General features: G+C 34.8%; 1 protein-coding gene across 3 annotated transcripts in view; it reads right to left on the bottom strand.

Annotated features, from left to right (window-relative positions):
• POLK (DNA polymerase kappa) overlaps window positions 1-12,971 on the bottom strand; it is a 35,934-nt gene that overhangs the window by 21,116 nt on the left and 1,847 nt on the right. The window contains exons 2-4 of one of the 3 annotated variants that reach the window (XM_062599835.1): window positions 11,660-11,749; window positions 5,465-5,643; window positions 2,871-2,990 (exon numbers count right to left, since the gene is read on the bottom strand). In XM_062599835.1, the coding sequence (XP_062455819.1) occupies window positions 2,871-2,990; window positions 5,465-5,602 (258 nt within the window). In that variant the 5' untranslated portion in view covers window positions 5,603-5,643; window positions 11,660-11,749. Of the gene's footprint in view, window positions 1-2,870; window positions 2,991-4,857; window positions 4,975-5,464; window positions 5,644-11,659; window positions 11,750-12,971 lie in introns of those variants that run through there. The other 2 variants (XM_062599836.1, XM_062599837.1) reach the window with 2 other exon arrangements.

Here is a 12,971-nt window from a genome sequence, read left to right as displayed (position 1 = left end):
GTATACACTCACACACACAAAATTCCCTTTCCCTTATAATAAAGACAATGACATTCATTAAGAAAACTCCAAAACAGCTTTTTACCTTTCAGTTCATTAAAAAAAGAAAAATTAACATGGGAATGGCAGCTTTTAAAAGATTTACCTTCTAATAGCTAACATTTACAAAACTAATGGTGGTAAATGGTATTCTGCAAAGAGGGCTTTTTAAAGAAAATGGTAAAAATATTAACAGACATTTTAGTTTTCCTAAAATACCATCAAAGGTATCTTGGCACACACACGTTCCAGTACTGAGAAAGAGAGCATGATGTTGCAGATTCTGTTTTGTTTACATTATTGTTTCCAACATGCAATCAGGATTTTGTCCAATAAATTCAGTAACACCATGGGGTTTTTAGTTGACATTATGGCACTTGCAGTAACTGTCAACTTAAGAAGTCATATCTCTGCCTCTAACCATCTTACAAACCAGGAAGACTTGATCTGAAGATAGAAACTTGTAGTGTTAATGGAAGCAGATATATGTATACCTTTTTACTTCCAGAACATCTCTCACTTACAAACTTCAGGAAAAGAACAGATTCCCTCATGGTACATTAAAAGGTAGTACTGAAAAGAGGAAGAATTTGATAGACAGGGACAATAAAGAAAGACAGACCACAATGAGAGTCGAACCTGTATCTAAGAAACCTAGAGAAGCTGACTAAACAATACAAATCACATACTTAAAGGACAAATCAGACTTCAAACGTTAACAGTGGAGATAATACACTGGGGAAGAGTATCTGAAGGGTATGTGACAAGGAACGGGGGAAGCATTTATGACCCTAGACAGTAAGAGAGAAAGACCAACTGGGCCAGGAGATGGGGACTTAAATGAGGCACCTTGGGGTAAAGACAGGGATTGCTTTGGAAAGATTAATAGTAATCTGGGCACGTGTGACAAAGAGGGAAAGATTTAGGATAGGATAGATTCAAAGGAAGGAGAGGAAGGAGAAAAGGGGGTCAGAACTTGGGATGAAGATACTTGGTAACAAAAACCACAGACTAGAGTACATTCACCTACAAAGAGCGGAACAAAGTGCAGGATTTCCAAATGTTTTACAGCTTGGTTGCCAGCAAAGATCTGAAATCTGAACTGTCAAAAAAGTGTAACTCTAATCTCCTTCTAATGACTGTTCTCATGCAGGATGGCAGCTGAGATAGTAGTTACTCCACTGAAACTAAAGGACACTGCTATTTGAGCAAGTGGCACATAGATTTCAAATCTAAGCCTTGAAATGCAGGTTCTAGTAGGGCAAAGATTTTCACTCTTTTGCAATTTTCTTTGAAATGAAATTTCATTTAAAAAAATCCAAAGAAAAGACAGTGTGGCAAGACCAAAGAAACAAGTTCAGAAGAAGATAGCATTTAAGCTGTCTAAGCAATTCAAATTTGATGGCTTTCATATATTTGTAATAGAAGAATGTATGGTACAATCATACACTATTTTTATAGGATCTGCTTCATTCATTTTATACAACTGTTCTCTGTAAAAAGAGAGATCTGCATTGAAGAAAGCTGAAAACGGAAGTATAGATTTCATGGCTAAATGATGATACCACAGAAAAGTCAGAAAACTGACAGGCAGAGACTTCCTAACTCATTCATGTTAAAGATGAACCAAAACAGTTGAGGTATGCGAGATTATAACAAACTTTTTGAAGGTACACAGTAATTGCAAGCTTTTCTGGGCCCCAATTTGAGACACTGACTAATTTATGGAAGTGATTTGCAGATCTGTAATATACAAATAAAGATTGTACACCAAAACTCAGGACCTGTAAGCCTCATAGCAGCATCCAAAATTAATGGATACATTTAATCTTTACTTGCCTCAGTTCTTTCTGCAAAACAAGAATATCACTTTACTTTGCAGGAGTATTGTTAGAACTTTTAAAGAATTCACACTATGTGGTGTACAACAGAGTAAAGCCTGTGAGGAAGTCAATAATCCTGCACTCAAAACTGTATTAGCCCAGTGTATAAGAAACAAGGCTTGAGGCTACCCATTGAACAATGAGGACAAGAGCAGATATTGAATAATTGCTTATTTAGTGAACACACTGTGCACTGAATGAAGCAGGAATCCCGTTAAGGAAAAAATGCACACAATCATGTAATTAAAGACTGAATCACAGTATGAACAACAAAGGAAACAAATTAAGCCTGTACAAGCAACCTGAATTCTGTTGTGCTTAAGAATGTTTAGTGTAGAACCTTAATATTGCAGTTTTCTTTTAACAAGCTTTGATACGTAGTACTATTTAGGATATTATATATCACTGTAGTGTCTGAAGAGAAATATTCTCTTCATCATTCAAGTTCAGCAAGAGTTATATTTCTTACGACTGCTTACCGTGATGATTTTTTCATTAATACCATAAATAAGAAATAAATTAGCTGCAGAAGAGTTTACAACTCCGACTCCCTCCCATCCCATTGTAGGCCTTTTAGTACAAATATATATATATATATAAAAAATATAGGGGAGTAAGCTTATGATACTTACTAACAAAATACTTAATAAAAATTTTCACAAACCACAATAATATCCTTTTAAATTGTTCAGACTTAAAAGAATAGGAATTACTTTGCTTCATTTTTGTATATAGAAAACATTTCAGATACACTTTAAAATATATTTAGTTTTCTTCTAGCAAATTTATAATAAGCTTACATCACCAAAACATTGTACAGACTTCTACTCACATGACTAACACCAAATTACTGGTTAGCATTGTGCTCAGCACGAGAATTTAACATAAACCACACTGAAATATTTATTATTCCCCATTTACTCTTAATAGTCTTTACAAGATTAGTACCTGCAGCTGTGCTTTCAAAAGATGTTGGCTCGTAATTTTCTCTTTTAGCTGCATCATTTTTTCAATTCGTTGGTTAACTTGCTTATCTTTTTTAAGTTCATTTTCATAAAATCTAGAACCCTGCAAAAAAATTGCAAAAACACTAAGGTTTTTATTCATTTACCTTTTCCTATAAACAGCTAAACATTTCTATACTTTAAATTGAACATTTTAATAACAATTATTTAAAAAGACTTAGAATTATCAAATTTAAATACAGACAACCTAAAATACAGTAACGTTTTCTAATATTTTGGATTTTTATAAAACTGAAACAAGAGAGACTGACAGTGCTTCTCAAATGACACAAATTTAGTACTCTTCCTTCTCAGATCCACTCAAGAGTTTGGGAGACTATTCAGAAAACTTATGTTTACAGAAAACAATTAAAAATGGTAAATAAATGTCAAACTGTTCTTTGCATTATCCCCAAGACAGCAGGTATAAAACAAAATAATTGTTTCACCACATTCCCATACAGTTGAATCTATATGGAAATAAATAATGGTATCATAAAAGTCAAATCCACATAGAATGCTGAATACTTTACTAATCATGAAGGATATCTTGAAGGATATTGCAGAAATAGAAGCTACTTAGAAAAAGGTAAGTAGTAAATGGGCATGAAAAAAACCTCTCATCTGCCAGTTTGTAATTGCTTCTTCAAGAAAAGGAATGAATAAAAGGAGACATAAGTGAAGTATACAAGGATGACAATGGTGTAGAGAAGATGTATTGTGACTTCCTTTCCTGACTTATAACAAAAGAAAAGAGGAACTATTCTGAAATGAAAAACCAGAAAATTCAAAGCTGAGAAAAAATATTTTTCACACATCATCTATTTAGTTTATAAGATAAGCAACACTCGTAGCGAGAGGTAATATCATTTCTTGTGCCAGCTGATAAAATTGGAGAGTGGACAAATTTTCAGTTCAAACTCTTTGACTACCAGACAATGGTACTGAGGCCAAGAATTTAGCAACAGTCATATAAGAACCAAGCATTTATTTGAAAAGCAAAAAAATCCTTTTAAAGCAATTGCTTTTAAAGCACTTTTATAGCAATGATATAAAGGATTAGCGGAAAGATTATAACACATCACATCTCATTGCTTAGAGGAAAACGCTGATTAGAAGACATTAGAGTATATTTTCTTTCAATATCAAGACATGCATTTCATCTTTTCTCCCCTTTGCAAACAAACATTACTTTTGGAGTCTAGTTGAGAGAAGTTACTACTAAAGTGCTAGTGTGGCAATCAACTCAATATTTAAGATTGTTATTTATCTATTTTTTAATGATTCTTGCAGTATTTCACATTTGCACTGTTGAAATATTATAGGATCTTATTGCAATACAACAGTGGGTAGTGTGTGTAGGTGTAGTTTTGAAAGGAGTGAAAAAGGAAGAAAGGTTTAAGAAAAAATAGAGCTTCTTTTCAGACTTCTAGAGATACCCTGATATTATTTTCTCTTGCTTTATTTAACACAAATACATTCTTACAGATAGAAGACTGTATGTCTTCAGATTTGAAAGTCCATCTTACACCTCATTATATCTCAAAACAGGAGATGAAACAGCAGCTGTTCCACAAGAATAAATTCTTCAAATACCATTATTAGGGATAGGTTTGACAAAGCACTAAGCTTTGAAAAAACAACAAGCAAAGGAGAAAAAACATCCAATAAATTAGTCTTAATATCATACAAGTATCACCAAAATAGTGCAAACACAAGCAAAAAAAAAAGTTTGCCATAGAATAGCTGTTTGTAAATCAGATTTTTTTCTACCCCACCAAAGTTTACCACAGAGCAATAGTAGTCACACAGAATTCACAAGGCTATCTAAGTAAATCACCTATGGCCATAGTGACACCAAATGAAATACATACTTTTGCAAGAAAAAGTAACAAGAACAAGAGGCAGCTCAAAGTGTTATTCTTATACACCTTTATTTGAAGATCCTCCAAAAATGAGTGAGAGGACTAATATTTCAATGCCTTGTGGATTTCTAGCCTCCTCTATGGATCCTTGCAACCAAAGTTACACCCTCCTGGACACCTCTCCTTGAATACCAAGAGGGAAAAGACAAGACAGATGGTAAGCACACAGGAATTCTACTGGAATAGTATTAAAAAAATCTGGTCATATTAATCTTACTACTCTTATTAAGGTGATAAATAGATACAGATCTGCTGGACTGATTAAAGATAGAGTGGTCAAACGGAATAGAAAGAGGCAAAGCAAGAGTCTTAGGGAAGCTGAAGCCTTCTACCTCAGCACGGTGCAATGCTACATGTGCACTGTCTCATGTAACAAGGTGAGCTCTTAAGGACCCATTCAGTTCACTTCTTTCATCAACTCAGTGGATGAACTCAACCTTGATTTGGCGCTCTAACCTGGAGTCTCACTCCCTCCTCCTCAGACATTGATTTCTACTGAGAAGTTGCCCTCCTTTTACACAGTGGAGGGAGAAAATTTGGGGAAGTGAAGAAGGGGGCCTGTTGATGCTGTGTAACAGATAAAGCACAAGAAAAAAAAAGCAAACAAACCAACCTTGGTAGCCTCCATGATGATTTTATTGATTTTCTCTTTATCCAAACCTTGCATTCCAGCTTTGTTATCGTTGAGGCCCATTCTAAGTAGAACTCCATCATTATTAGGGTTGTTATCTACTTTTTTAATGTTGTCCATAACACTTGTTGAAAACAAGAACTTGTTCAAAGACTTAGTACCTGTAAAAAGAATTTAAGTCATATAACTTTTTCCAACTTTCAGGAGAACAACACAAAAACAATTTGTGGAATTCATCTGATGTATGCTATGTATATTGTTTTCATGTATATGTATATCACAAATACAAAGACTTACATTTCTGTAAAGTGGCTGAGTTCCCACACTCACTAAATAAAGCCACCTGTAACTCTATCAGTGTTTGAAGACTGTAAGATTTTACTTTTCTAGTAAATTGAACGCCCTCTTCTAAAAATTTTCTTACGGAAATAACTGGGTACCACCAACTTCAGGTAAAGACCAGAACCTTACACATATACATGAGATTTATATCTATATGGTAGCCTGTAAGAAGAAATACTACTGCCTTAGACACAAAATAACACTGTTCACTAGACTATTACATTAAAAAAGGGATGATTTCAAATTCAAATTGCAGCAGATCAGTGTTCATTTAGTCCCCACTCCCGCTTGAAACAAGCCGTAAAATCTTTCCCAGTAATTCATATCTCAAATTCAAAACTTTTGTTTGATTTATAACTCATCTTTTAGAAAGAAATAGTTTCAATTAAAACCTTGGAATAAAACTTTACTGTTTAATTCAGAGTTAAATTCCTGCATTCCATGCATTTTTCCCCATGAATGTTTATAGCCATGGCAACCAAATACTAGACCCTATCAAGCTTCACCACTCAATTAGTACCATCAGTAACTTCTTACACATGCAGGTACTTCTGATATGCAAATTTGTGACACTTCCCTTGCTCTTTGTGAAAGTAAATAGCTGAACTCTTCCATAATCACTAGTTACATGGTAAATTTAGATATTACATTAATATTTTAATATATATATACACACAAATGTTACCCTCTGTAGCATGATCTTGTGATCTTATTTTTCTGGGTTAGCACACAGGCAGGGTCCAAGCATGACACTGGCATACTTAATATGTATTTATTATTGAAAAAGCATACAGGGGGAGTTTCTTCCTACCCTGAGCTGCTAACTCAAACAATCTCAGCTTTACTCTCAAGCAGGAAGCACATTTGCTCCTAAACTTCCCCTTTGAGCTGCTCCTTGTGACAGTAGCCCTTCCTGTTGGGAGCCACGCTCTTTCAGGCATGTACAGCAGCTCCAGTGTACAGCACTAAATACAGTCACAAACTACCCAAACTTCGAGTGTTACAATTTATCTAGAAGGATATTTAAAGTGCTGCTTTCTCAGTCCAGGAGTTAAGTAGTACTTATTACCAACCAAGCTGAAGGATGTCATTAAGTATTTGTGCATTTAGAGTTGAATATTTATTGTTAAAGAGTAACACAGGTGACTTTTTTTAAACTAATGGTGCCAATGTCACTTTCCTGAAAATCTCCTTCTGAAACACACTAGCCAGTTGAAGTCATCTATTAAAGTCATGCTTTTAAAAAAAGTGTCAACAAAAATATTCCAATTTTAGTCATATCCCATTACTTCTGATTATTACTCATGATGTCTTCAGAAGATGCAATGCAATACTGTGATTATCACCAGCCTATTGCATTTCAAGAACACAAGAAACCAGCACTCTCCTGTTGACCTTTCAGTAGCACTTTAGCTACTGTAATGCCACCTGGTAATCGGTAGCTTCATACCTCTATGTGCATCTATCAAGTAAAAGACTATGATGGCAAATATTTTCATAAGTTTTGCACTTACAATTGGACAACCTCTTACAGTTAACATACACTTTTACCAGAATGAGGCTGCTAGACTTCAATTAAAGGAAAAAGCACTGCACTGCACGTATCAGCTCCATGGTTCCTCCAAAGCTCATAAACACTTCTTGTGTCAATGAGTTCCACAGTGATTACACTGAACTGGTAATTTCTGGTAAGTAATGAGTATAATTCCCAGTAAACTCTTTCCTCAGGGTAAATGCCCTCAGATCCTCCACTATTCTCCTTAGCTCTTTTAGCATTAATTCTTTCCAAGAAGATGACATGAAGACAAGATTATTGTTTCCAGTTACCATTCCAGCCTCTGCAACTTTTTTTGTGCTGCTCTGTATTTTGGAAAAAGTATCTTTATCCGTAGGATATAGAGATCGTCTCCTTCCTCATTCAGATCATTCTTAAAGGCTGGCTGTTTCCTTCCCCCCTCCAAGGGGCTTCAAACATTAATTCGTATTGGTCAAATGCCTTCTCTATCATACTGTTATATAACCTGGGAGAAAACTGACTACAGTAACATCAGTGAGGAAAAAATAATAATCTTTAAAATGTGATGTGAATGCTGGTCTCCTAATATGTTTTATCTTTTCAGCTTCTTGTGTAACAACAGAGTACACTGCTTGTACTGAATAATAAGGTGTACAAATATTAATTAATAGCTTAAGGAATTGAGAAGAAATCATCCACTTGGGGGCATGATGTCAGTTCTCCACCAAAGATCAAAAGTGTACATAAGAGAAAGATTACTAATAACGACAACTTTTAGTTGCTTAAGGAAAAGAAAACCTGAAGATACCCTAGTTTTTAGAATGACAGGTCTGAAAAAATATTTAATATATTTAAATGAATCATAGAAGCTACAGTAAGACAACAGGCACACCACTGTCAGATAAAACCACAGATCATCTGCCCATGATAAAATGAAAATATTTAAGGAAACACAAGAGAAACAATTTGAAACACCATGTAAAATGTGAAACTGGCACAGGTGAGTATCAATGGTTTCAATGCAAAGTCAACCTAGGGAAAAATTTAGCTTGCAGTAACATGTTCTTGTTAAAGTTTTCCCTAAAACAACTTGGGGGAAAAAAAAAAGGGGGGGGTAAAGGATCATAACGTGATGATACACTAACTCGGGACAGTCTAGGCAAAGAGTGACATATTTTTGGCATGCTGTCACCTCAAGACTGCTGCAAGACTGAGCTGTTTCTTCTAATTCAGGACATGTTAAATCTCTCAGTGTCACACTGAGTAAGTAGGGTGTGAAATCGGGGAAGTGAAGGCAGTCCACAATTAAACACGATCCTTTTATTCCTTTGATTTGGGGCTGGGAGAAGATAGCAGGAGAATCACTATCTTGGAGTGATGGAGGAGGTAACTTTCAAATTGCTACTGAAAGAACTTGTAAAGAGGAAGAGTTGATGCCAATTAATGGAAAAAAAAGTGGAGAGGAATCACAGGATAACATTACTGTATAGGAAGCTTTGTTACCAACCCGAGATCTACAGGAAGGTAGGAGACTCCCAAAAAAATCCCAGTTAAGCTCTTCCAGGAGCAAGCACAGAAACTGAACTGAATTAATCAGGGTTATATACTATATATGAAAGTGTCGTAGACACTTTCATCGTGTCTCAGTGGAAATGTCACAAGACTGAAACAAGAATACAATTAGGATCTACAATTTAATTTCAAGTGCTTGCACCTTTATTCAAAAATTAGCATCTTTTTGTATGGTTGACTCAACTAGCTTGAAGGAAACTGCTTGTATTTGACACTGTGCTACTTCTCCAGCTTATCCTCATAAAAATCTAGCAATTCCAGCATCGGAAACAGTGCGTTGTGTGAAAATTTCATCCTATCGTATAAAAATAATAATAAATGAGAAAAAGAAAGGCCAAAATATTTCTAAGAATATTCAGTTTCGTGAACACAGTATTATTAGCAAAGTAATAACATTTTTAAAGTTTGTTAACAGTTTGCCTTTTATTGACAGTGTAACAGCTTGCTAAAGAGAAATACAAGGACTGGAAAATGACACCAATATGGAAAACCTTGGAAGAGCATTTACTCATACACTGAATGATGATTTGATGCATATAAATTGTGTACTAGTCCTCATAAAGGAAAACAAGTTGTCATCTTTGCCATCAGATGCTTATGCCAGGAAGAGTGAGATGCAAAGAAGTTACTAAGATGTACCACTTCTAATCTCCCCTTCTCAAAAGCAGACGGTAAGATTCAAGCAGTATACTACAGACAAGTAAGGAACCATCTTTTACATCTAGATTGCCCAAAGTGAATCTTCAAAGTATGTAAAAAAAATACTGATACTGGAAATAGCAATACAATTATTTCAAACATCTTTTTTAAAAATTATTTTTAGGAAGCTACAGCAAGGGTCACAATGAAATGGCACCTTAAATTTCTGTAAAACGTATAAAAAACACTCATAATATTTAATTCAAATCTGGCACCTCATTTTGTTACAGTACAAGCCTGAAATAAACTTCCAATTTTCTCCAGAATAAAATCCATTTTGAACATTTTTTTTACCTTATTTTCCAAAATGTCTATTTTATAAGCACAAAGCAAAATGTCAGAGCTACCTCACATACAAATGTTGAAAGCAGGTGAAGGGATAACTTCAGCAATCCAGTCACTAGACAGTCACACCAAAAAAAAATAAATGTTACTGACATTTTGGCCTTGTTAATGAAATTACTTGTAAGAGTTATGTAAATGCACTGAAAGCACAACAGACAATTAAATTAGATGAAGGACTTCCTTTATCCATTTTTGATCACAAAGAATCACTTTCAAGCTTTTGTCAAAAATCAGGCTTAGTATTGTGCAGATCATTATGTTATGTGGGCCTCTGAAATTAGTACTACACTAAAAACATCAATGGGAAGAAAAAAAAACTTCCTTTGAGATTTGAAAGTACAGCTGAGACTCCTGACTTTTCTTTTTAATTAAAAAAAAAAAAAAAAAAAAAAACAGAAATGACCTATTATCAAATACTACTAAAATTTAGAGCACTCAGTGAAAAGTATCTTCCATGTTGTACTTAAAAAGATATCTTGGGTACATTTAAAACAATCACATTCGTATAGAGAACGGTTGTGAGGAAACTCGAACTTCTTGAGTACTTCCTAAGATCAGAGAGCCTCAGAAGTCAACTACGAGTGAAATATCTAGTTACAACACATTCCAGTAAGACAGTTAATTCAGCAATTTAAGATTCAAAATTATTTCAGTTACTTCAAGAAATACATTTGTCGTAAAGACATTTGTGTTCACATTTGTGTTCACTGGGTCCCCACCTCACCGTAATACATCTTGTGTCAACTGACAAACTCATAAGCCAAGACAAGCAACACGAATGAAAGTAAGTTGGGTAAGTGCCTCTCTCTAGTATGAATGTTACAAAAAACATCACTGATAACCACCTTTTGCAGTTACTTGCTTTTGCACTGAGACGAAATTAAAGCTTATTGTTGTAAGCAGCTTCCCCAATAAAGAAAATATTAACGATACAGATACCCTTACTCATGAACAGCCGCTGTTCTAGATTGCAGACAGAAAATCTTGTATTCATCCATCTGCCAAAATTTCAGTCTACATAAATGTAAAATATAAAACATACTCCAAAGAAATTGTGTAGGAAGTCATACACATACTGATTCAAAGGACAAACAAGCAAGAGCGCTCGCTCTCGCGCTCTCTCTCTCTCTCTTTTTTTTTTTTTTTTTTTTTGAATCTTGACAGCTGTTCTGAAAAGAAGTCTGGAAAATGGTTAAACTCCAGCACAAGCGAATGCAGATATTCTTGGAAGTGAGGATCACTTGTACCAAAGAAAATCCTCCATAAGCAAGTCTGAAGTACGTTCTGTATCTACTGCATCACTTTTTGCTACATATAGAAGAATACTTGAAGAATACAGAATTGAGGAACAAATGCAGAACAAACAGGACAAGCAGACTGCTTCAAGGGTAACTCTCAATTCCAGCCCTTCAAATGCCTCCCTTGCACTAGAAATCATTTCAGTCAGGCCATCTCAAAATAGGCCTCTGAGTACTACTGAAAGAATACAGTAAGTAATAAATAGACTACATCAAATCTTCACAGTAAGAGCACATTTTTAATATACATCACTTTGTTTTTGATCACATTGCTAATTAACATTCAACTGGTGGCCACACAAGTAGTTTTCTTATTCCACTCACTGCAGAGAATAATCTTCATCTGAGCTGTGCATGTAACTGTTTGCAGCACCATCTTTAAAGAAATAAATCTCAGCTACCTACCTCGGTATAAGCATTAATCCATCAATAGAACTGGGCCATCTGAACCTGGGTTTTCTTCCACAAATGCATTGCTTTATCCTCTTTATCCTACTGTAAAAACAAACATATATTCCTTATCAGTTTTCATTCAGCAAATTAGGAAAATTCAACCCTATCAAAATATTTTGAACATCTCTGATATTTAAAAGGTTACACTACAGTATTACATTTGATTTCATAATGCTTGATTTATCTCTTATTTGCCAAGTATTTTATTCCAACAGAGTAACATTATGTTACATACTTTTCTTTAACAAGTGCACCTGCCTCTTCTGAGTACTCATCTAGCAAAAATCATTAAGGTTGACAGGATCAAATTTAACAAACTCTTTAACTTTTATTTCCTTGTAAAAACATATCCTTGATAACGATTTACGTGTCAGCTGTTATAAAGTCTCTGCTTCTCAGCAGAATAAACCACCAACAAACAAAGACACGTGCAAGCAGGCACATCAAACTGTCCTTCTGAACTATCTGCTCAATTCTTTTCAGTCACAGGGGGTTTGATATTTATTAGAGCCTTGGTTCCTGAATAGCCCTGAGAAGTGGGCTCCTGTCAGTTTTAATCCTGTAGTGAGTTATAAGCATAGAGCTGGCAGGAGAAACTGCCCAACAGTGCAATTAGCATGTAAACATCCATAGTGTTAACCACTTAGGTTCCCTACTGGCACATTCAAAAAACTGCTATTGTTTTGCTTCTCGCTCTCTGGCTCTGTAACATAATTTTAGATTTTTAGAATACAGAATCTGCTAAGAAGGATTTAAGTATTTTTATAACTGTAAACAAAAAAGGTAGAGGATGCATCAATGTTGCTGAACAGGAAACTGGGCCAGAATTCACAGGAGTGAAAATTCTGAGTGCCCAAGCTAACACAGCTGAATTGAACTATTTTACAAATAGCAGTTGACTCAGCACTTTATAAAAACTTGGACTCCATCCAAGTATCTAGAGTCAGCCTTCAGAAAAAAGCCCCTAGAACCATATCTCTTCCAAAATCATTAGCTTACAGGTCTAACAACATAAAGACAGTTTAAGCCTTTTAAAAATAAACCATTCACACCGTAAACAGATAAAGACTGCTTCCAACAATGACAAAAATGAAGATTAAAAAAAAATCTATGCTCTTCATTATACTATTTGAATTATTCTTATCTATGAAGAGCTAAATAAAATAACCAGACTATCCATCCCTGATTAATTTTCTGTACGCAAGATGTGCTTCAACTCTGTAATAAATCCCTTTTTCAGTGCTGTGTAGCTTTGTCTAAAAAA

The sequence above is a fragment of the Rhea pennata genome, chromosome Z, assembly GCF_028389875.1.
Source record: "Rhea pennata isolate bPtePen1 chromosome Z, bPtePen1.pri, whole genome shotgun sequence".
In the NCBI taxonomy this organism is placed as follows: domain Eukaryota; kingdom Metazoa; phylum Chordata; class Aves; order Rheiformes; family Rheidae; genus Rhea; species Rhea pennata.
Note: the sequence above shows the minus strand (reverse complement) of the source record. Positions and strands in the feature narration are given on the sequence as shown.